Consider the following 21,992-nt stretch of genomic DNA (forward strand, 5'->3'; position numbering starts at 1 on the left):
GCAGATGACAGCAGTAGTCGAATGACAAGCGAAACGAATGGTAGCGTGGCGGACAAATCACGATTTAAAAAGCCGTTTCAATTGCGGTTAACAAAATCAATCAAAACAACATCGAATATTTTAAGTAGTTCCCAATTTATTACGCTGCACTTTCAGTTCAACATTTAAATCGTGCACGATCCGTAACAAAACACGTGCCGCTTTGGCGGTTCATTTGTAGCCGGTGAAAGGAGTCGCCTTCGCGCTACGACTATTTTCGAGTTGAACGAGCTCAACAGTGGAGTATTTTGCTTCAGCATTCCTTCGACCGTTTCTGTTCCTAGCGGCATGCTGCTGTTTGTGATGGATGCACTCGCTGCCGCAGATACGGATTTCTGACGACTTTGTGCCGTTTTTAACGGAATTGGCCGGCAGCCGGCAAACCGAAACCCAAACTGTGCCTTTGGAGCTTGATTTGGAGACGAGAGTGGCGGCAATCGCTTTTCGCTGTGGTTTTCAAACGCTTCCTGTAGGGTGGGTTTTGCCTTAGCTGCCCGAGGGATGTAGGCAGGCAACCGCTTGGGAACTACCTTTGCCGCAACTTTATAGCAGCTTTTGTTGGCTATAATTTTTAGCCTTTTCCTGTGGTACTTCAAGCACTGCTTTTCGATGTATTCTAAAAAAGACAGGTAATAATTAACAACCCAAATCGGGAGAAATCACAGCGAGCAACACTTACGATCGTAGCTGAACATAAACGGTCCCAAACTGTCCCCACAAATGTCGTACAAATATTCGTAGAAAAAGATGTCCGAACGGCCGTTCATGAAAATTCCTGCAGTCTGTAAAGGAAGGCAAAAGAAGATAGGTTTTAAGCACGGAACAAGTACTGCCAATTAAAACTTACATTAAAATGGGGTACCAAACACTCCGGGATCGTCTGACTGTCGATGTAGTAAAAGTAGGGCAGCAGTTCCCTCAGCGCAAACTCCCCGATCGCCCACAAGCCACGAAAAATGCGCGACAACCAGTTGTAGTCCACGGTGGCCGTTTTCCGTTCTTGAAAGTAGCGCTGCAATCGCTCCACGAGCAGAAACGTGCACTCCTGCTCCACAAAGCCCCATTTACTTGCGCACAATCCAACCACCCGGCAGACACCATCCACCAGATAGTCCTCACAGATCAGCGTGGTAATGTTTTCACTTTCCAGCGTTGTCGAGTTGGGATTGTTCACCTCGCCGCCGCCATCGCTGCTCTCGGACATTGGTAAGCTAACGTTCTCTTCCGGATCGGCGTCGATGATGGTGGGCGGCGTGCCGGAATCAAGCTTCGGCTTACCCGGGTCCGGTTTGATATGAAACATGGCCATATCACTGTTTACCGATGCTCCCGTTGCCGCAGCAGCAGCAGCCGCCGCACTAGCAGCGAGCGAGTTAAGCATCTCGTTCGTTAGCATGCCCGGATCGGCCATTGTGCCGGGATGGGCGGTGTGTCCGCCCGGCCCAACCACCGACCCGGACGCTTGCTGTACGATAAAGTTCGACGCGTTGGCCTCGAACGCTTCGGGGTCGAATTCCGACTTGACCTGAAATCCATCCACCACACCGTCGGCCATCGATTCCGTGCCGACCATACCCTCGTCCACGCCCTCCTGCTTGCCCAGCACCATCGAGAAGAGCGCCTCGTAATCGTCCTTGTTGTTGAGATCGATCCCGTCCGCCCCGTCCTTAATGTTTTCGATGCTGCGCAGAAGCTCCTCGGTGGCGTTCGAGTTGGAGTTGTTCGAGTCCTCCGCCGGCGGTAAGTTGTTCTCCAGCAGCGCCATCGGATTGTTAAACAGGGGGGATATGTTGTCCAGCACCTGCTGCTGTTGCTGCTGCTGCTGTTGCGGTTGCTGTTGCGGATCGCTGCCAACGAGTGACGTTACCGGTCTCGGAACGGGATCATTCGGTTGCATTAGCTTCGCATGAACGTATCCGGCTGGGCCAACGAGCAAGTTGACGAACAGCTGACTCAGCAGGCTTAGCTCCAGCGTTAGATCCGAATGCGCCACGTGGTAGTTCTGCACCAGCGCTTCCAGGTACACCAACGTGCGCCGCAACGTTGCCTCGGTGTACTCGAAGCCAAGCATCTCGATCGCTTTCGTTAGCAGCAGCTTCATCAGCGAAGGTGTGTGCCGGTTGTATTGCAGTATGTCGATCGCTGTGTTGAAGCTCGCTTCATCGCCTATAAAAATGGCTGCAAGCAGGGTGACAAACATATTAAACGATTCCCGCTCGGATATGCCCTTTTGCGGGCAAAAAACTCACCATCGCATATGTTATTGTGCATCGCAATGAGATCTTCCGCAATGTCTGCCTCCGCCATCCAGGTGGTGGTAAGCACTGGCACATTGTGCTGCTCCAGCGATATGTGTTTGATGTATTCCTCGCGCAAATCAAGCACCTCATCCTGCGCGTGAAAAAGAAGCCGTTTCATTTGCTCACAATTTGCACCAACCAACTACTAACCGAGTTGAAAAAGTATGCACCATCGTATTCGATCTTGTCCCACGGTTGACTGTTTGCTCCCACGATCGGTGGCACGTCGGAATCCTTCAGCACCTCGTTCACCAGATCGAACGTAACGCGCCCGCTCGAATGGCGGCTGTATGTTTTGATGCTCTAAAGTGAATTGAAATGGGGAAATTATGGTAAAGAATCGTCCTTTTCCGCACACAGTGCACGGTGCGCTTACATTGGTCAGCTCCCACAGCTTGTAGGTAGCATCTTCCGCCAGCTTGGTGTACACATCGGGCGCTACTTCCGTCTCCTGCTTGTCGTGCTGCTCCCAGGCAGTCCGCACGGAGCGTGAACTAAGCCCGGCGTACGATTTATATGAAGTCTGCAAAGAAGGCATCAATTTAAGTTAGGCAATCGGTGCAATCGGTTCGGTGCGATCCTCTCCCCCTGTGCAACCATACCTTGTCCTTGGCCGAACCCATATTCGACACATCGTTCCCGGACGAATCACTGTGCGGCACAGCCTGCTTCGGTGGTGGATGTAGGTGCTGCTGTTGGCTCTGATTGCTGTTGGCTGCCGACGTTTGCCCGGCACCGGACACGGCAGTACCGGCGGCATTTTGCTGATTGGAGCTGGGAGTACTGCTGCTGTTGTTGTTGTTGTTGTTTGCGTTGGTGCCACTGCTCGAAGATTTGGTGCGCTGTTTCACCTTCGAGGAGGACTTTTTGGGGCTTGGTTTCATTGTGCCCGCCATCCGCATTTCCGCACCCTTAATACACAGTCACCGTCACAAAACTAAGCAGGGGGCTGATAGGAAATACGGGTCCGTCTCATCGGGGTTTTCCGCAGCTAAAATTGTGATTAATTTTACGCAACAACACCCGGCAATTGTGCTACCAGCGGCTAGCTTTTGCTCACAAACAAAGCCGTCTTCCGTAGGGGGCTCGAGGTGTAAACAACGTTTGACACATCGATCACACAGCGGCTTGCCTGCTTCATTCACTTGTATTTGGGATTGTTTTCGATCTTTTCAATCATTTTTGATGATAAATCTTTTATAACATTACACTTTTACATTAAAACAAAATTGCTCTTCTTTACGAACAATTTTAGACTGTTGAAGTGTGGCTGTGTGTCATGCCGTACTGCGCCGCATACTCTTCGTTGACATACGCACACCAATACAATAACAGCCGCCCCGTTTCAGCGAAGTAAACATTACAAAACAGTTCACACTGCCGACTGCCCGCACAGTCGTGGTTTTGTGCCGCGCAAAAACATAAATTCACAGAACATTGCTTTTGTTCCTGTAATATTGCCTCCCATGGAGCATGGATAGCCGATTGTGTAGCTACGATAGCGCCGTGGAATATTGTTACTCTCGTTAAATAAATCGGAAGAAGTGAATGTAGAATCGAAGGACACTGCCAGACACCATAACCTTCATCGGGAATCGTGGTGCGGAATATTGAACGTTAGTTGCATACAGTCATGTAGGTAAAAACCTGTTCGTAAGATCTAAATTAACAAACCAAATGTGCTTGCAGCCTCTGGTCTAGTGTGCCACATGGTTCCTGTTGCACTATGAGCCCTCCCGATAAGAGCCGGAACGAGGAGAGCGCACCGTGGAAGTCGAGCAAAGGCGAAGGGTCGTCCCGCGACAATGGAGCTCCGGAATCGAATAATGACGAAGGGTCGTCCAGGAGAATTGGAGCACCGGAAAACGCTCTGTGGAGGTCGAATAAAGGCGAAGGAGCGTCCCGTGGGAGTGGATCTCCTGAAAGAGCACCATGGAGGTTGGATATAGATGAAGGGTCGTGCCGAGGTAATGGATCACCGGAAAGAGCGCCATGGAGGAGAAATAAAGACGAAGGGTCGTCCAGAGGCAATGGATCTCCGGAAACAGCACCATGGAGGTTGAATATAGACGAAGGACCGATCCGAAGCAATGGATCGCCGGAACGAGCGCCGTGGAAGTCGAGTAAAGGCGTGGGATCGTCCAGGGGAAATGGATCACCTGAGAATGCACCGTGGAGGACGAATAAAGACGAAGGCTCGTCCCCGAGAACTGGCTCACAGGAGAACGCACCGTGGAGGACGAGTAAAGGCGAAGAGTGGTCCAGGGGGAATGCATCACCTGAGAATGCACCGTGGAGGACGAATAAAGACGAAGGCTCGTCCCCGAGAACTGGCTCACCGGAGAACGCACCGTGGAGGTCACCCGAAAGAACATCGTGGATATCGAGTAAAGGCGAAGGGGAGTCCCGTGGGAGCGGATCATCGGAAAGAGCACCGTGGAAGTCGAGTAAAGGCTTAGGACCGTCCAGAGACAATGGATCACCGGAAAGAGCGCCATGGAGGACAAATAAAGACGAAGAGTCATCCCGGGGCAATGGATCGCCGGAACGAGCACCGTGGAAGTCGAGTAAAGGCGAAGGGACGTCCCGTGGATCACCGGACAGGTATCGGCACCGTAACTCAGACCGATATAAAAAACGGCATCAGTCGCAAAATGATCGCTATGGCAATCGTGTCTGGAGACGTGACAGTCCCTACAGCCGGCATTCTTCCCACGAACAAAGCCGGTATGGGTCGCACGGATCCGATGAAAAACGGCACCACGAAGACGAGCGATCGAGAACGGGTTCGTCAGGAGGGGGACGAGGATCGGCAGCTTACACCGGCCGTCGTCCCTGGAGAGAACGTAGATCCCCCGGGTAAGTAAGATTCGTTTGGAGGGGCTATAGGTGAATTGATTGTTAATTCCATTCTAACCATCACAGGAGCTCACGACCGAACAGATCTCGATGGGGCGAGACGTCACGAACGAATGCTGGGAAATATTCACACAATTCTAGGGAAAGCTCTGCTGAAGCTTTTCATTTCTTTTTCAATCAATTGATGAAATATGACAAGCGTGAAGTATGTACCAGCCGGTTTGGAGCAGTTCTTTACAGTGTTTCACGATCAACATTTTCAACCACGCTTTCCCTTTCCTTTCCAGAGTAACCAGCCCCAGCCCGAACGGCCCATGTCGTTCATCGACAAGCTGATTGCGGACGAAGCAATGCGGATGCTTTCTAAGGCGGCTTCCATGCAGGAAACGACGTACCTTAATGTTCCCTTCAAACAGACGGAAGCCGCAGCGCTCGCATCGGCCAGTGCGGACAGTGCAGCAACGGAAAGCTCCAAGACGGAGTCGGAAAAGCAAGCGGACGAAGAAACGCAAGCCTCTATGCGTGACGCAGCCGTGGTAAACGCGGCCGACTCTGCCCTGCTGCAGAAGAGTGCCGAACAGGTGACGAAGAAGCTAATTAACCAGCTGACCACCATGAGCAAGTACGACCTGAAGCAGATCATCGACAATCCGGGCGGCAAGTACGAGACGGCACTGAACCGACACGCGCAAAATAAGCTGCGTGCCGAGGTGCGGAAGCAGCTGAAAACGATCGGCCTGAATGAGCTGGGAAGTGCGAGCGTCGATGGGGACGGAAGCGTGGAGCCGGATGAGGCGATCGATGCGAACAAGATACCGCCGGCCCTGTTGGCACAGATCGGACAGGCGTTGGACTTGGATTTGGAAGATTTAACCCACACGGACTCGGAACCGTTCGAGCAGGTGGCAGACGCTGCTAAAGACTCCCAGCCCGTGGAGGGAAATGGAATGCTGGGGCCAATATTCGGCACTGCCGTGCCGTGGGGTACAACAAACCAGGAGGAAATGGCGGAATCTTCCAACAGAACTCTCACAAAGGTGCGAGTCGCTCACAAACCGTCACCTACCACGCCAGGGCGCAAGAACCAAAAGAGTGTACCAAATGGCAATGCAATAATATGCATAGACGATGCCGAGAGCCCGGTAGTGACTATTCCGCCCGCTAAAGCGAAAACACCCAATCGCATGAAAAGCCCTAAAGGCAAGGGCGTGAACGGGAAGGGTGGCGTACAGACTGTGTCCACGCTTAAAACTGTCGAAGGGCAAATTAACAACAATGTAGCAACAAACATCCCTCAAGAAAGTAGCATACGTGCTGCTCCAAAGCATAAAATATCCCCCAAGGAACGCAATAGATCAAAGATTTTGAAAGTTCAAGAAACACCTTCGGCTTATATTAATCAATTAAATACTAACTCAGTGATGGAAAGCAACCCGCCACAAGTAGAACCGACGCGGGTTGAAAAGAATGTTCCCTTTTTAAGAATCAGCACGGTAGAGGAGCTCAACAGACGATTAGACGATCATGAAGAAGCGGCGCTCATTGACAAAGAACAAAGCGCTGATAGAACCGAACAACTCGCTTCTGGTGGTGTTGGGCAATTGCACAGCAATGGTTCAACAAGATTAGAAACAAATAGTGACATTAGTCTCAACGTGCCACTTCCCAGTCAAACGCCAACCACTGCAAACGACGATGATAGCATACAGAATCAACTCAATAATTCCGATCAAGCGACGGACACTGCAGCTGCACCAGCCACTACTACTACTGCTACACCAACCGGACAGGAGCAGCAGCAACACAGCAACATCCCTATCTTTCAACGACTCATCGAGCGGCGTAAAAAGCGCTGTAAAAGCGCGATTGAAAAACATCTGGAAGATATTCTGAGCAAGAAGGGCGATACGCGAATAATATCGGAAGATGGTGAAGTGATTGTGGACCGTTTGCGTAACAATGACTATTTGGCGATGGTTTGTCCTTCGCTGCGCAAAGCGTTGCCCTTTGCTAAAGTACAACTTCTGCCACCAAAGGATGTAAATCGGAAAAGAAAGAATGCTACCACGCCGGTGGACACGATGCCAGCTGAAGGACAGTGGCAGATTGAAACAGCACCCAACATGACAAACGAATGTAGCACCAATCCTCCCATCGTGCCGGATACGCACATGGGAAAGGTGCCGAAGAACAAGCTGCGATGGAACCGTTGGATGCAGGCCAATAGCCCCGATATGATCTGCAGTCGTGAGGCGGCGGAAAAGAATGGTGAACCGCATTCCGGTGCATCGGAGCGTATCTCGTCCGTTTCCTCACTGTCAGGGGAGGATCAGATTTTGAACGAAGCATACGATCACTATACCTCCAAAACTGGCGAAGACGGTGGTGGTGGTGAACCTGGTGATGGGGATGATGTTATAACCTCAGAACCGGTACAAGCTTCCCCCAACTCTTCCGCTGAAGTGAATCGGCCGTGCATAAGAGTTCGTTCGGCATCGATTTCACAGGAATTCAGCACACCAGACACATCCTTTGTAGAAGGCGTTTTGAATGAGGATCCAGAGGAACGTCCTTTAGCAGAGGCAACGAACCATCAGTGTAGCTCAGAACCACCAGCAAGTCAGCAAAGTGCTGCCACATTGGATAGTGTATCGATCTCGAATCTCCCAGCAACAGAGCCGATCGTGGATAGCAAGGAAGATATAGAACGGATTCCGTCACCAGAACCACCTCTCGATACCTCAACGGCGACCGAGGAGTACATTTTGGGTGGTGATTCCGAACAGAAATGTGTACCGATGGAAATGGAACGCTATGGCGATAGAAGTGCTTCCCAGGAACAGGTACAAGAACAGGCACAAGAGCAAGAACAACCTGCCACTCATCGTAGAGTGGCAACTCCACAGCCGACACAGCAGCCGACTCGATTCCAACCTTTGTATGAGATCACCGAGCGGCTACAATCGATCGATGCGGAAACGATGGACCTGTACAACCGCAAGGCGCAAATCGACGCAATGATCATGCAGCTCAACTCGGAGCGTATGGACATTAACCAGCAGCTGGTAAAACTGCACCATACACGTGGCGAGCAGATGAACGACCTGCGTATTACGCTGCTAGAACTCGGAATGTCTGACAGTCCTCCGGGTGGCACAGAGGTGACAAATCAATCGCCCACCACGTGCCACGCCTCTGATGTGACCAGAAATGCTGATCCAGTGCATCATACGGTTCACCAGTCCGCACCGCCACCCGCACAGCCCCAGCAGGAACGCACGATACGACGAATCACACCGATCGGAGGTAATAGTGTGTTGATGAAGATTTTCCAACGGCGCCGTGCACCGTCCGAACGATCGACGGAGGACAATCCACCTCCAAACGATCTTGCGTAGAATGTAATACGCGACCGTTAGTTTTATGCCAGTGTTAAATGCATTTTGAAAGCAACCGTGTGGACTTTAATAGTTGTATATAATAAATAATTTAACATGAGAATTGTGTTGAAATGAAATAAATTAGTATTTTTTTTTGAGTTGCTTTTTGGGACGTCATGAGTATGGGCACATACAATCACATCTTTTTCATCTTGAAGGACACCGTGCTGTACCGAATCCGCCATCGCTTTTAGCCATTTTAAGCACTGACGCAGCAGTAGCGAGAGTTCACCATTCCGTAAGATACGTGTTATGCTTGTTCTGTCCATTATTTGACTAGTTTTAGTGATAGGAACTACCAAATCGCGATGGCTTCGCTTCGATCCTTTATGATTCGAATGAATTATCTTGATCGATCGTCTCCGTTTAACAGCCGCAAGCGGCGACGACGCTATTCGTCGGCTACTTCCGGCAGCTCGAACCTGTTTACCGATCTCAACAACAACGAGCTCCTCGTACCGATCGTCAATCCATCGCGGAGTCGTTTCAAGGTGTCGGCATGCATTTACAAACACATCCCGTCGTCTTCCGATGGCGCCAAAGATTGCTCCAAAGAACAGTCTCCACAGCTGGCTGTGCAGATATTTGAAGGATCCGATATAAAGCTGTACGTATGCCAGGAATTATGATCTTTGATCGACGAGTAGTGTGTTACCCATTTCATTGTTCCTCAGACGTAATGAACCGACCATCCCGGTGTCGATGGAACGATTTCTAGCCTTCGTGCAGATGGATTGTCCGGATGATGTCCTCGTGTCGACAGCGTATTGCGTTCCGCGAATGGTTCCCGTCTCGAACGTGTCCTTCTCCTACGCTCACTACGACACGGAGCGGATGGTTAAAACGATCGTGCACTGCACGAAAGTTGAATTCCGGCGTAGATATTTACCAGTCGCCAAGCAGACGATCGAGAACGACCAGCACAACAACAACGAAGAGGAGAGTGGCCAGCAGGCGTGTTTCATTACCTACGCATGCTGGAATGTTTCGGAGCATTAAAAAGGAATCGAAGAGATCGTTATCGTTATAGGAGCGTCAATTTTTGGATCGTTTTGAGGCGAGATTTATACTTCGTTTTTTTTTGCAATTCAATTTTCTTGGAATCATGTATGTTTTTAAATAATTAAAAAGTAAACAAATCTCATTTACATCGGCATTAACACCACACGCACAGAGAACCTTTGGTGCCATTATACCTTGTGATCGAGGAACGTCTTGAACATGCTAGTCTCCTCCTCCGGTATTAGATTCTGCTTGAGCGCGTCGCGCAACGCCCGCTGACAGTTCTGCACGTTGTAGTTTGGCCGGAAGCTCCGATCCTCCGACTTGAGCAGCCCGAGCTGGATGAGCAAAAAGTTGCGCAAGCTTTTCAGCCGCCTGTTCGCCCGCGCAAACTCGAACGCATCCTTGTACAGGGCGAGTGCAACGGCGAGCGCATCCGGCTGGCTTTCGCACAGATCCGAACACTTCAGGATGGTGAAGGCCGTGTGCACCAGGTAGTCTTCCTGCGGGATCGCTTTCAGGTAGTCGCGGAAGGCGGCCACCTTGTCCTTGTCCGGCAGCGACTGGAACAGCGTTTCCGACGGGTAGTGCTGGCGGATGAACGAATCGACCGTGCACGGGAGCGTTGTGTCGAGATCGATCGACACGGCGGACGCGTCGTGGGCAGTGCCGCCGTTCGTTTTGCTCATACTGTGCTGCTTCATGCGGGTTAGCAGTGCTTCCTCCGCATCCTCCTCCTCGCCCTCGCCGTACCCTTCCACCGTCTCATCCACGTCCTCGTCCTCATCGGCCGTTTCATCGTCGTCTTCGTCTTCGTCCTCCTCATCCTCATCGTCCTCTTCTTCCTCTTCCTCCTCCTCCTCGCCATCATCGTCGTCCTCTTCTTCCTCTTCCTCCCCGTCGACATCGCCTGCATCCTCCTCCAGCTCCATGGCACGGTCGCGCTCGTAGGTTCGCATCAGCTCCTTCATCTGCTCGCAGCACTCATCGCCGAACTGGTTGCCGTTCAGCACGAGCGAGCGCAGCCTGCCCTTGTTGGCGGACGCATTGACTAGCGCAAAGCCCCCGTCCGGTCCGATTTCGTTGTACCCGAAATCCATCACCTCCAGCTCGGTGTGTGCCTGGTGCAGCGCCTCCCCGATCAGTACGGCGCCCTTCGTTTTCAGCAAACAGTCGCCAAAGTTTATCTCCCGCAGGTGGTGCAGATCCTGCACGGCCACGGACAGGGCCGCCGCACCCTTCGGCCCGATCGTGTTGTCGTTCAGGTTCAGGATGCGCAGGTTCCGGTTCACCCGGAACGCATCCGACAGCGCCGTTATGCCCACGTGGTAGATGCCGTTCTGTGGCATCTCGATCTGCTCGAGCGTGCCGACGGTGGCGAACATTTCCGAGAGCGCTTTGGCGCCCGCATTTTCCAACCGATTGCGCCCGGCGATAAACACTTTCAGCGCGAGCGGTTTGCCCACCTTCCGGCTAGCGGTGTGTCCTTCTAGCAGCGCTTTCGCAAGCATGGTGCCGCCCTCGATGCCGAGACCGCAGTTGTTTAGCTTCAGTTGCTGTTCAGAAGGATGAATAATTAGCAAGGCTCATCAAAGGAATCACACACACACCGCCCGATCCCTACCTCCAGCGTGTAGCATGTGGCACTCTTCAGCAGATCCACCAGCCCCACCATCCCGTTCGGACCGAGCGCATTGTCGGAACAGTCCAGCACGGTCAGCTGGGCGCCGGCCGTGATCATGCCCTGCCCCAGCGCCTTCAGCGCAATCGGGATCTCCTCCTTCATGCGCCCGGTAAACAGATCCTTCCACAGGGCCTGCTTCAGCTCCGGGTGCTTTTCCAGCGCTCTGGCAATGCCTTTGGCCGCTTCCACGCCGAGCGTGTTGCCCTCCAGATTGAGAAAGCGCATATCCTTGCACGCATTTATCGCATCGATCAGGTCTTTGGCTGGGGATAATATAACACAAAAGGGGGGAAAACACATGCTCATGACAACATCGTGGTGTTAAATCGATCCCTGCACGCAACTGCATTTCCACCACCGGGCAGGTGTGTGCTGAGCGAACATATTTACCTTCCGCTTCCGTTCCCCATTTCGACGCTTTGCCGACCCATTTGACGCCGTGCTGATCGAGATCGGTCAGTGCGCTCGTTATCGAGGTCAGGTTAAAGGACGCCATATCGTTCTTTGGGGGAAACCAACACGCCGGTGCTTGTTCACAATTTTTCACAGTTCACGTGCGAAATTCAGTGTGTTTGCGCGTCTTTTCTACGGCAAAGTAAAACAAACGCCGATACGCCGCTGATGCTGTCGCTTGTCTATCGGGTGCAAAACGGGCGGGAGGTTATGTTTACCGTTGTCGGTTTTTTTCCTCTTCAAGGTTACCGCCGCTGTCAAAAATTGCAACCGCCACTTTGACAGTCCCCGCAGGGCAAAAAAACCTTCGCTCGAAACGTCAAAAACCGTCACAACACACTTTCAAAATGCATCGCCAATGCTCCAAATCTGTGCAATTTTCTGCAGAGACGAATGAAGCAGAAAGGTTCAAAGTCTCTTTAAAAATCATTAAAAAAAATCGGTGCGATTTTCCTACACTGGCGATGCTTTTTGAAAGTGTAGTTGTGAAGGGTTTTGACGTTTCGTGCGTGGGACGGCTGGGGGATGGCGGGCCCAAGGGGGTTGGCAGATTGGCTTACTTCATTTCTCCACTATCATTTGTTGCATTCCAATCAGAGCTAGCGGCGCATTTCGACGATACGTTCGGTAGGGAAAGGAGGCACCGGAACCACGAACACAGCACAATTAGCAGGCGGGATCAGATTACGGAAACGGCGTTTGCTTCTGTCGTCCCACGTTCTGGTAAGTAAATGTGCACTGGAATGTGTGTGGTTTCGCAGTGAAAATTAGTCAACAGAAAGTCAACAAACGAGGTAGTGAAAAAAGCGAGTCGGTGTGTGTGCGTGAGGAGGAAAACTTTCCTACAGGTTCCCACTGCCAGGGAGCGCTGCCCTGTCCCCAAAATCTAGAAATGGCTCCATTGTTGGACTTGTGAACAATGGTCCCATAGGTGCACGCCCTGTTTATGTGATTCTGTAATCGATTAGGTTAATTACCTCCGATTACGGGTAGCGCGATTGATCCGAGTTGTGACCGATCGGATTACCCCTTCCCCGATCCTAATCCGACTAGGAGCATCTAACCAGTGGGATTCGTGTCCGATTTAGCTTCCACGGAAGAGAAATTCAATGAAGGATCTCTGTAATCGAATTGGAAAAATACCGATTAGGAAAAATACCGAATAGCGATTAATCGATTGCACATTTCATTGAACGAACATTTAAAGGAAACGGTTCGAGACACGATACTAACGGTACACATCTCTCCGTTCGGTTGCACCTTCTGCTGCGTGGGGGTCTTGGTGTTCCCCACGTGGCGCGCATCCCCAGTAGGCCGTTTTCCTACCCCACCCTACAAACGAAATGCACAAGCGGAATGGTGGAAATGAAGTGATGCGTTGGAAAAAGGAGAAGCACACAAAAAAAAAACAACAATCCTCAAACGTTTTTCTTGCGGAGTTTCTCCGTCCATTCGTAATGCTGCTGCTGCACCCTAGTTACGCACCCCGTTTGTGTGTGTTTGCTTTGCTCGATTTCGTTTTAGCAATCATCATCATCATCATTACCGCCAACACCAACCCAGTCCAACGCCCAGTGAAGCAGTGAAAGAGTTAAAGAAGGAGAAAGAAAGAGAGAGGAGGGAAACGATCTCCTTCCCCACGGCCCTGGAGAGTGGAAAATGTTTCGACAGTAAAAGAAACTGTGTAACAAACGACGACGACGACGCACATCTTGGTCTTGCACAGTAAACGATTTCCGCCGAGTTCGATCGCGGTAGGCGCTGTGTAAGTCCTGATTTGGATTGCGTACGGCGGGCTTTGTGCGGCACGTACGTACAGTTACGTCGTTCGTTTCCGATTTAACGCTTTGCCTTTCTTCGGTTTCTTTTGCTTTTTTGCAGCGACCAGACCACACGCGCACGAGTTACCCGAGGAAGAAGGGCACACTGTGACAAGCGAAGGAGGTGCTGCGTGTGAATATGAATATTAATCGTTACCAGGCGGCCAAAAACTTGCAACCGGCTCGTTCCCTGCGCACTGCACCGAACCCCAATGGCCGCAATGTGCTCGGCGACTTTGGCTATCCTCCGCATCTCGTGGACACTGCGCCGCCGCCCCACGAACATCAGCCCCGTGCCGGTGCGCACCTGCAGAACGGCGGGGGAGGCACGCTCCCCGTGCAAGCGCACCAACGGTCGAGCAGCCAGTCGCGCAAGCACGATGTGCTGCGTACACCCCAACCGGGAGCGCACGGAACCGGCGCGGGACGTTCGATTACGCCAGCCTCGCCCGGCAGCTTAACGTTCAATGCCAGCACGCTGACCGTGGGCTCACTGTACCAGGTGACCGTGTCGTACGTGCAGAACGGCCCGAAACAGTTCATGGTGCAGCTGCACTCGTGCCACACCGCGCTAACGCAGATGATGAGCGCGCTGGCCCGGGTGCCGCTGCGGGCGATCAACCGCAAGCTGCAGCTCGGCATGGCCTGTCTGGCCCGCTTTTCGCAAAACCACATGGTGTACCGGGCACTGATCACGGCGCTGGGGCAGGATGGAAATTGTACCGTTTCGTTCGTCGACTACGGCCACTCGGAAACGGTGCACCCGGGCAGCCTGTTCGAAATTCCGCCCGAATTTCTGCGCTACGAAATATTCTCCACCCGGTTCGCGCTCTCGAACGTGCGCCGGCTGGAGGATGTGAACGCGGACGTGGCCGGGATCTTCTCGCGGCTGGTCGCCGGGAAGGTGCTGTCGCTTAAGGTGACGCCGCCCGAGGGTGCCGCCTTCGTGTCGTACTGTGAGCTGTACGAGAGTGGGGAAAACCTGTTCAACCGGCTGCAGAAGCTTTGTCGCGAGCAGGTGTACCGGTACCCGGCCCAGGCCAGTCTTCAGCGTGGCGCTAGCTATAACGTGGTCATACGCTACATCGAATCGTGCTCGCAGTTCTACGTCCACCGGCTGGACAATGTGGCTGTGTTTGATAAAATGATGGACGATTTGATCGTCCACTGCCAGTCGAGCGGTACCCCGGCGGTGGTGGGCGTTGGCGACGCGTACGCCGTCAGTCTCGATCCGAACGATTACTACCGGGCGGAGGTGGTGGAAACGGATCCGAAGATCCGGGTGCGACTGATCGATTACGGCAACATCATCACGGCGCAGCGCGTGCAGCTGAAGCGGCTGTCGCCGATCTTCGTTCACCAACGGCCGGAAGCGTTCGAATGCTGCCTGGAAGGGTTCGAAGGATCGACCAGCGATGATCTTTCCACGCCCCAGCTCGAAATGCTCTCCGAGGGTGTCGACAAGGAGCGCAAACCGTTCAAGCTGATCGTGTGCGATGTGCGGGACGGTAAAACGATCGTCAATCTGCTGGACGAGTCGGAATCGCCCGTACTGAACGTGTCGAAGAAGCTGCTGAAGCTGAACAACCCAGTGAAGTTTGTGAAGGATTCGGCCAACAATCAGCAGAAGCAGCAGCAGCAGCAGCAGCAGCAACAGCAACAGCAACAGCAGCAAAATAACAAACGACTGTCCGGAGGAGCAGTTGGCACTGCAAAGGGTGATCAGCTGGGAACGAGTGGCGATTCGGGAAAGGCTCCGCTTTCCTCCAGTGGAGTTTCCTCCGGCCAGGGCGACTGTATCGATCTGACCAACGACGAATGGAGCGGTGGGCCACCGCTGCCGGGCAATCAGAGCACGGCGTACGATCTGCAAACGGGCGGTAATTTGGCCAGTCCTCCGCGCAATGCTCGCTCCGGCGGTGGTGGTAACGCTGGATATGGACGTGATAGCAATCACAGCAGCCGTGACTCATCGACCAGCAACAGTAAGCAGGACGTAAAGCGTGTGGCGGCAACTGGCGCGGCAACAATTGCGCCAACTGGCGCACGTAATGACATTCCAAGGTTCAATAAGGAACGGTAAGACGAACCCCACGGGCCCTGGAATTACGCTTCGAATGCTCCTCATACCTTTGTCTTTCTTTTTCTCCTGCAGAACCCAAATGCCGTACTACTACGAGCATGATGATCGTTGTGCAGAACCGAACAGCCCTCCAGCCAATGTCCAGGGGTCGGTCGGTGGTGGTGTTGGTGGTAACGAAGCGAAGCGAAACGAACGAAACAAGATGGATGTGCGTAATGCGGCACAAGATCATGCAAATGCTGCTTACGCTCCAGTGGTTTCCGCGGAAAGGTGAGTTTGCAGAACGTCGATGATTGATTGGGATGGAAAAAACGGTGTTCATGGTCTTTTTGAAGTGTTTTTGTGATGGTAGAAGCAGTGCTGCAAAATGTCATGAGCCTCATGAGATATTCATCAACGAAAACAATGAACATATTCGTGGTTGTTTAATGCTCATTGCTGATACTCAATGAAAGTGCGTCATGTAGTGCCTTCACATGCATAATCTTGACTTTTTCTGGCTGTAAATAGTGCTGCCAAATGTCAATGTTTCAATTACCAACAACTCATGACTGAAACGAAGCTCAACTCAGCTCACGTACACAACTGAGATGATCAGTGATGAGACTCAAACAGTTGATGGTCCAATCACATGCTTGATGACATTTTGTTTAGCACCCAACTGTTGGTCATTCACTTGCTCATGACATTTTCTGTTGGTGATAATCACGACATTCTTGAAATATACTTGGCCTGTGGTCCCAAGCGGTAAAATGAGCATTCAATCTCGCTCGGTCTGCTTTGATTGTCACACAACATTTCGGGACCAAGTGACTGACCAAGAGTTTGTTGCACAAAATGTCACCAAGCATGTGATGGTCATAACAACTGCTTGAGTCTCACTTCTGATCATCACAGTAGAGCTCGTGGCGCTGACATTATTTTGTTTCAGTTGGAATTTGTCATGGCTGTGTAATTGACATTTTGCAGAACTGATCACAGTAAAAAAAGTCATGGCATAGTGACTGACCAAGCGTTGGTGGCAAAAATGTCATGAAGCATGCATTGGACACACCAATCGTTTTGAGTATCATATCTGATTATCACAAATGAGTACGTGACGCTGACATGGTTTTTGTTTTAGTCAGATTTTTTTATGACATTGACAGTGAAATTTTGCAGCACCTTGTAGAAGTCACTTTTCAATGTTGTACAGCTGTGCAAAATATAGCAATAATTGATTTTCTCTTTATTTATTTCCCATTCCCAGCAACGCTCAACCCGCCGATGAGTTCCTGCCGTACCGCAGTACCTTCCCGGAGCAGACGGTGCCTTTGGACACGAAGCAGGACGTGGTGCTCTCCTGGTGGTACTCGCCGGAACAGTTCTACGTCCGGCTGCGCTCGGAAGAGGACAAGTACCACGAAATGATGAAGCAACTCCAGAAGTACTATCGCAACAAAAGCAACCAGCAGCTGCACCAGCAGCAGCTGCAACAGCAGCAAAGCACCGGCGGTGGTAAGGCAGCAAAACCATCCACCGGCTCGATCGTTGTCGTGCGCCACCCCAAACACAATGCGTTCTACCGTGGGCGCGTGCTAAAGTACAACGAGTCGGCCCAAAAGTACAAGGTGGAGCTGGTGGACGGCGGCAACAAGCTTGCGCTGTCGGCGAACGACCTCTGGCTGGTGGAACGACGCTTCACCCGGCTCGCCCCGATGGCGATTGCGTGCGCCCTGCCCGACGTCCGGTTGCGCTGTGAGGTGAAGGAGCTGCAGAGCCGCATCGACTCGTACATTAGCAACGACAAGCAGTTCGAGGCCGTTTTTGTGGAGCGTGTCGAGGGTGGCAAGTATCACTGCAAGGTGAACTCGCTCGGGCGCGATCTCAAGGAGCAGCTGCTGGAGGATAATCTCATTGCCCAAGTTTACGTTGGTATGTGGGGATACACCGAACGGATGTATATCCAAGCGGTTATTTTGGGAACGATTGTTAAAAATGTCTTTTTTCAACTGTGCAGATATCGATCTCACCCGGCTGAAGGGGCAAACACTGAAGGTGCTGCTAGTAGAGGTTAAAAGCTTGAACGATTTGCGTGTGAAGCTGCTCGGCCATCAAGCGATCTTCTGCTGCCGAACGGACGGCTGCGATTCGACCCTTTCGGCCGACGACACGGTGGCGGAGCTGCGTGAAAAATGGCTCCAGCGCTACTGCCTGGCACAGGTGGTCGATGTATCAAACGATGAAAAGTATGTGTTCATTGTTATTGTCCTGAAAAAAATAGATAAAAATATCTCTTGACACGGTTTTTTTTTTCAGATTGATACTGTCCCTGCTAATACCCACGCTAACGGGCCAGCCGGAGCCAACGATCGCCGAGATGCCGGTGCTGATGAGCAACTTCAACGTGTACGTGACGCACGTGGAAAGCACCAACTGTCTGTACGTCCAGAACGCCCGCTGGAACGAGGCGATCACCAAGCTGGCGGACGAGCTGTACGAGTTTTACGAAAAGCAGCAGAGCACCGTCCCGTGTGCGAACCTCGCGATGAACGAAATGTGCGCTGCCAGGTCGCAGGACGACGGGAACTGGTACCGGGCGAAGATCGTCTCGCTGCAGGACATCGAAAAGATCGAGGTACTGCTGGTGGACTATGGCTTCCGCGAGCAGATCAAGCATAGCGAGCTGAAGGCGCTGGATGCAAAGTTCCTCGAGCACGGTGCGTTCGCGCATCGGGTGCACCTGCCGATGGCGGCCATTGCCGGTGTGGAGGAGGAGCGCATCAAGAGTGAGATCAGCGAGCTGACGGGGTCGTACGAGCTATCACTGAAGGTGGTCGAGTTTAGGAACGGGATCTGGATCGTGGACATCACCTCGAACGATTACAGCATCGTGAGCGTGCTGAAGGATCGTCAGCTGGTGGCGGATTTGGATTACGAAACGATACTGAATCAGCGCCAATCGTCCACACCGACCCCGGGCGGCCCTGCACGACCGTCGATCGAGGATCACGAGGCGAAGCATCAGAAGATACGGGCCAAGATTTGTCATGTCGATAATCCGAGTCAGCTGTTCATACAGGTAAGCCGGATCGTTTGAGTTTGATGCTTTTTATTCAAATATATGTTCTCACTTCTCCATCAAAATTCCCTCGCCAGCTCGAGAGTGATCTTCGAGATTTGCATCAGCTGCAGGAAACGCTTCAAATCATTGCCTCATCCCTGCCGCCGCTGCGCGACTTTTCCGCCGATCGGTACTGCATCGCCCAGTATTCGGCCGACGACCTCTGGTACCGGGCGCTCATCATCGACAGCCACGACGATCTGATCATCCAGTTTGTCGACTTTGGCCACACGGACATCGTGACGAGCAACAAGAAGAGCACGCTGCGCGACATCAACGACGATCTGATGAAGTGGAAAATTTACGCCAAACAGTGCGCGATGCTGATCCAACCCGCCTCGGCCGAGGTAGAGGGTAGCGGCGCTGCCGCGTCCGCCTCCAAGGGGGGACGCAAAAAGACGGCCGCCTGGAAGGAGGTGGCCACCACGATACTGCGTGCGCTCGACGAGGTCGAGGTACACTTTTTGGCCGAAGCGCAGGGCGTACACTACATCAGCGTGCGCAGCGGCGAGAAGGACATTGCCGAGATGCTGGTGGAGAAAAAGCTGGCCACCCGGCTGCTGTACGTCCCGTCCGGGCAGCGCTGCTTCACCAGCCACACGGAATCGATCGACGAGTTCTACCTGCAGCTCGAGCGGGACGTCAATCCGCTCGACGTGATGGGCAACTATCTGGCGGACGTGAGCAAGTTTGCGGACGTGGAGGAGCCGAAGGTGAACATGATCTGCTTGGCCGAGTTCGCCGACGATACGCTGTGGTACCGGGTGCAGGTGCTGGCCATACCGAAGCCGGGCGAATACGAGGTGCAGTTCATTGACTATGGAAACCGGGCCACGGTGCAGAAGCTGAAGCAGCTCGAGCCGAGCATTGCCGAGCTGACGCGACTGTGCGCCAAGTGTGCGCTGCGGCTGCCGGAGAACGTGAAGAGCTGGTCGGAGGCGGCACAGGAAAAGTTTGCCGAGCTGACGGCGATGGGACAGACGGTATTTACGGTGCAGCTGCACAGCCCGGGCACGTCGTTCGCTACCGTGGAGCTGTTCCACGAGGGCCGCAACATTGTGGACCAGCTGGTGGCGCTGTGCGAGAAGGGCACCGGATCGGCGACGGATGCGATGAGCGCTAGCTTTTTCCTCGGGGACGATAATCGGCTGGACGATAGCTACCAGCTGGAGGACGATAAGGTGCACGTTAGCCACGTGAACTCGCCGGCCGAATTTTTCATCCAGTTCAACAACAGCTTCGATGCGCTCCGCAACATGGAGGAGCTGCTGGCCGCCAAGGCGAAGCACTGCGAGCCGATCGCGGAGGGTGACATCCGGAATGGGCTGTTCTGCTTGGCGCAGCTCGTGCACAATGGGAAGTACTGTCGGGCGCTCGTGCTGGCGGAGGTTCAGGGCGGTCAGGCGACCTACCATCATGTGCTGCTGGTGGACTATGGGTACCGGGCGGCGGCAACCGATCTGCGCAAGATGCCCCCGAGCATCGAGGAAATGTCCCGGCTGGCGAAGAAGTGCTGCCTGGAGCACTATCTGCCGACCGATGAGATAACGCTCGGTTCGGTGCGTTGGAGCCGGCTGCGCAGCCGGCTGACCGAGCTGGCCGACTCGGGGAAGGCTGTGTTTACGTTCGAAATCGTACGGAATGATTGTGATCCGCTCATCATACGGCTGTTCACGCCCGGCGGGGTCAATGTGGAGGATTTGCTGCGAGAGGATGCCGTCGACGAAATCGTGGTGGGTGATGATTTGATCAACAGCGCTTCCGGTACTTCCGCTGCTGGTGGTGGTGGCGTTGGTTCGAGCGATACACTTAAGCGGGCCAAACCGAAGCAAGCTTTCTTCAGAGCGAACAGCGATCTGGAGTTTCTCGAGAACAACTGATCGGTGTGTGCGTGTTGGTTTGTGCTCTTTGTGATGCAAAAAAAACGACCGTTACACCGGCACCGAGGGGGACGATCGACGATTTCGCTTCCCGCCAGAAGTGCAATACGCTTCGAGTGCACAAAGGAATGCGATGCGGTGTGGGGAGTATCCTTCCCCCTTCGTGCGGTGTAACGATGAATCGAAAAACGCGATAAAGAGAGGAGGTATAGAGTTAAGAAACATTAAATTTCTTTGTTTTTGTTATTGAATTAAAATATGCACTCATAGAGGTTTAAATTGTAAGTTTGATGATTTATACTCATTCATTCATTCATTCATTTATGATTTTGTTGTTGCTGTTGTTTTAGTGAAGCGTGTAACAGGCTCAAACGAATTTAAACTAACATAAATACGCGCCGCATCATCATCATCATCATCTTCGGAATTTCATTGCACGATTTATTTATGCGTGGTATTGTCACGTTTACGTTACTTCATCATATCTTCACTAAACTCTGCACTGATTTTATCCAGCTAGTCGAACACACTTACAATGGTCGTGATTCCGGGAGATGTGTAGGGGAAGAAACTAAGCAAAAAGAAACGAAAATATTAGCAAAGAAGGGACCGAGTGAGAGCCGCATTGAACTGGAATTACAACCAAATGAACTCTCAATCTCTCATCAAAGAACAATTAGTAGACCCATTTTATGCTAACGTATGCAAATTATTGTTTTTCACGAATATAACGCCTTAAATCATTAAACGAATGATTTGAAAAATGTGCCTTCCATTAAATAAAAAACTTCCATCCAGAGCGCTACCTCTATCAGTGGGCGAAGAAGTTAGAAGGGAGCCCCGTGTTGTAGAAAACAATCTAAAACACTGAAGCCTTACAGTAAGTGCCTTACGTTACATTGTGATTGTTGTTCCGTATGAAGGAAATTCTCCAGTGAGTGCAGTCCTCGCAAAAATGAATCCAAAAACAGAAGCTGAAAATGCAAAGGGCTCTCCATTATCTGGCTTGCAGCTATAATAACATTGTACAAAATCCCTTTCGTTATGCGACATGAGAATAGTGTGAGTGAGGCACAACAATCAAACAAATATGTTTGGTACAACGACCAACCGTCGCGAGAATTAAACCGCGTTAAACGCACCAACAAAATGAAGGAAACAAAACTAAAAAGGGTTTATCAATCCCAGTTTGTTACTATTTATAACTATTACTCAGCACTGTTGTTGTTGTTACTAAACACATCCTGAAGAACTTAAATAAAGCGCTATCGTACGCGAATGTGTAGCAAAAACAAACAAAAAACGAGTTTTAATTTCTCAAAAAGAAAG

The 21,992-nt window shown here is 51.9% G+C and overlaps 5 protein-coding genes across 8 annotated transcripts; 3 read left to right on the forward strand and 2 right to left on the reverse strand.

Moving 5' to 3' along the window:
- Nucleotides 1-116: 116 nt before the first annotated feature.
- On the reverse strand, nt 117-3,604 carry LOC120902207. The gene is made up of 7 exons (XM_040310768.1): nt 2,942-3,604; nt 2,716-2,862; nt 2,490-2,642; nt 2,289-2,430; nt 887-2,217; nt 719-821; nt 117-655 (listed from the first exon to the last, which is right to left on the reverse strand). Exons 1-7 carry the CDS (start codon nt 3,239-3,241, stop codon nt 165-167), a joined length of 2,667 nt encoding a protein of 888 aa, XP_040166702.1. The 5' UTR covers nt 3,242-3,604; the 3' UTR covers nt 117-164.
- Nucleotides 3,605-3,721: 117 nt separating this feature from the next.
- Nucleotides 3,722-8,715, forward strand: LOC120902206. 3 transcript variants are annotated; one of them, XM_040310767.1, is made up of 5 exons: nt 3,722-3,955; nt 4,029-4,549; nt 4,670-5,198; nt 5,265-5,403; nt 5,486-8,715. In XM_040310767.1, the coding sequence occupies exons 2-5, from the start codon at nt 4,066-4,068 to the stop codon at nt 8,594-8,596; spliced, it is 4,263 nt and encodes a 1,420-aa protein (XP_040166701.1). In that variant the 5' UTR covers nt 3,722-3,955; nt 4,029-4,065; the 3' UTR covers nt 8,597-8,715. The 3 variants fall into 3 exon arrangements, with proteins under 3 accessions (XP_040166701.1, XP_040166700.1, XP_040166699.1); XM_040310766.1 differs by having other exon boundaries at nt 3,722-3,974; nt 4,029-5,198; XM_040310765.1 differs by having other exon boundaries at nt 4,029-5,198.
- A 149-nt stretch (nt 8,716-8,864) lies between these two features.
- On the forward strand, nt 8,865-9,794 carry LOC120902212. Its single transcript, XM_040310773.1, has 2 exons — nt 8,865-9,245; nt 9,313-9,794. The coding sequence occupies exons 1-2, from the start codon at nt 8,947-8,949 to the stop codon at nt 9,635-9,637; spliced, it is 624 nt and encodes a 207-aa protein (XP_040166707.1). The 5' UTR covers nt 8,865-8,946; the 3' UTR covers nt 9,638-9,794.
- On the reverse strand, nt 9,663-12,165 carry LOC120902208 (ran GTPase-activating protein). The gene is made up of 3 exons (XM_040310769.1): nt 11,715-12,165; nt 11,265-11,587; nt 9,663-11,196 (listed from the first exon to the last, which is right to left on the reverse strand). The coding sequence occupies exons 1-3, from the start codon at nt 11,818-11,820 to the stop codon at nt 9,829-9,831; spliced, it is 1,797 nt and encodes a 598-aa protein (XP_040166703.1). The 5' UTR covers nt 11,821-12,165; the 3' UTR covers nt 9,663-9,828.
- Nucleotides 12,166-12,325: 160 nt separating this feature from the next.
- On the forward strand, nt 12,326-21,827 carry LOC120902205 (maternal protein tudor). Of its 2 annotated transcripts, none has more exons than XM_040310763.1 (8): nt 12,326-12,500; nt 13,302-13,586; nt 13,659-15,676; nt 15,753-15,950; nt 16,930-17,594; nt 17,680-17,908; nt 17,979-18,741; nt 18,819-21,827. In XM_040310763.1, exons 3-8 carry the CDS (start codon nt 13,737-13,739, stop codon nt 20,661-20,663), a joined length of 5,640 nt encoding a protein of 1,879 aa, XP_040166697.1. In that variant the 5' UTR covers nt 12,326-12,500; nt 13,302-13,586; nt 13,659-13,736; the 3' UTR covers nt 20,664-21,827. The 2 variants fall into 2 exon arrangements, with proteins under 2 accessions (XP_040166697.1, XP_040166696.1); XM_040310762.1 differs by having other exon boundaries at nt 13,302-13,542.
- Nucleotides 21,828-21,992: the final 165 nt, after the last annotated feature.

This window comes from Anopheles arabiensis, chromosome 3 (assembly GCF_016920715.1).
Source record: "Anopheles arabiensis isolate DONGOLA chromosome 3, AaraD3, whole genome shotgun sequence".
NCBI classification, from domain to species: Eukaryota; Metazoa; Arthropoda; class Insecta; order Diptera; family Culicidae; genus Anopheles; species Anopheles arabiensis.

Coding starts and splice junctions, on each gene's coding strand:
- LOC120902207 (XM_040310768.1), bottom strand. CDS start 3,241: ATGCGGATGGCGGGCACAATGAAACCAAGCCCCAAAAAGTCCTCCTCG. Junction 2,218..2,288: donor GCACAATAACATATGCGATG/GTGAGTTTTTTG, acceptor CCCTGCTTGCAG/CCATTTTTATAGGCGATGAA. Junction 656..718: donor GTTTATGTTCAGCTACGATC/GTAAGTGTTGCT, acceptor TGTCTTTTTTAG/AATACATCGAAAAGCAGTGC.
- LOC120902206 (XM_040310766.1), top strand. CDS start 4,066: ATGAGCCCTCCCGATAAGAGCCGGAACGAGGAGAGCGCACCGTGGAAG. Junction 5,199..5,264: donor AGAGAACGTAGATCCCCCGG/GTAAGTAAGATT, acceptor TAACCATCACAG/GAGCTCACGACCGAACAGAT. Junction 5,404..5,485: donor TGAAATATGACAAGCGTGAA/GTATGTACCAGC, acceptor TTTCCTTTCCAG/AGTAACCAGCCCCAGCCCGA.
- LOC120902212 (XM_040310773.1), top strand. CDS start 8,947: ATGGCTTCGCTTCGATCCTTTATGATTCGAATGAATTATCTTGATCGA. Junction 9,246..9,312: donor GAAGGATCCGATATAAAGCT/GTACGTATGCCA, acceptor ATTGTTCCTCAG/ACGTAATGAACCGACCATCC.
- LOC120902208 (XM_040310769.1), bottom strand. CDS start 11,820: ATGGCGTCCTTTAACCTGACCTCGATAACGAGCGCACTGACCGATCTC. Junction 11,588..11,714: donor ATGGGGAACGGAAGCGGAAG/GTAAATATGTTC, acceptor TATTATCCCCAG/CCAAAGACCTGATCGATGCG. Junction 11,197..11,264: donor CCACATGCTACACGCTGGAG/GTAGGGATCGGG, acceptor CCTTCTGAACAG/CAACTGAAGCTAAACAACTG.
- LOC120902205 (XM_040310763.1), top strand. CDS start 13,737: ATGAATATTAATCGTTACCAGGCGGCCAAAAACTTGCAACCGGCTCGT. Junction 17,595..17,679: donor CATTGCCCAAGTTTACGTTG/GTATGTGGGGAT, acceptor TCAACTGTGCAG/ATATCGATCTCACCCGGCTG. Junction 18,742..18,818: donor CGAGTCAGCTGTTCATACAG/GTAAGCCGGATC, acceptor TTCCCTCGCCAG/CTCGAGAGTGATCTTCGAGA.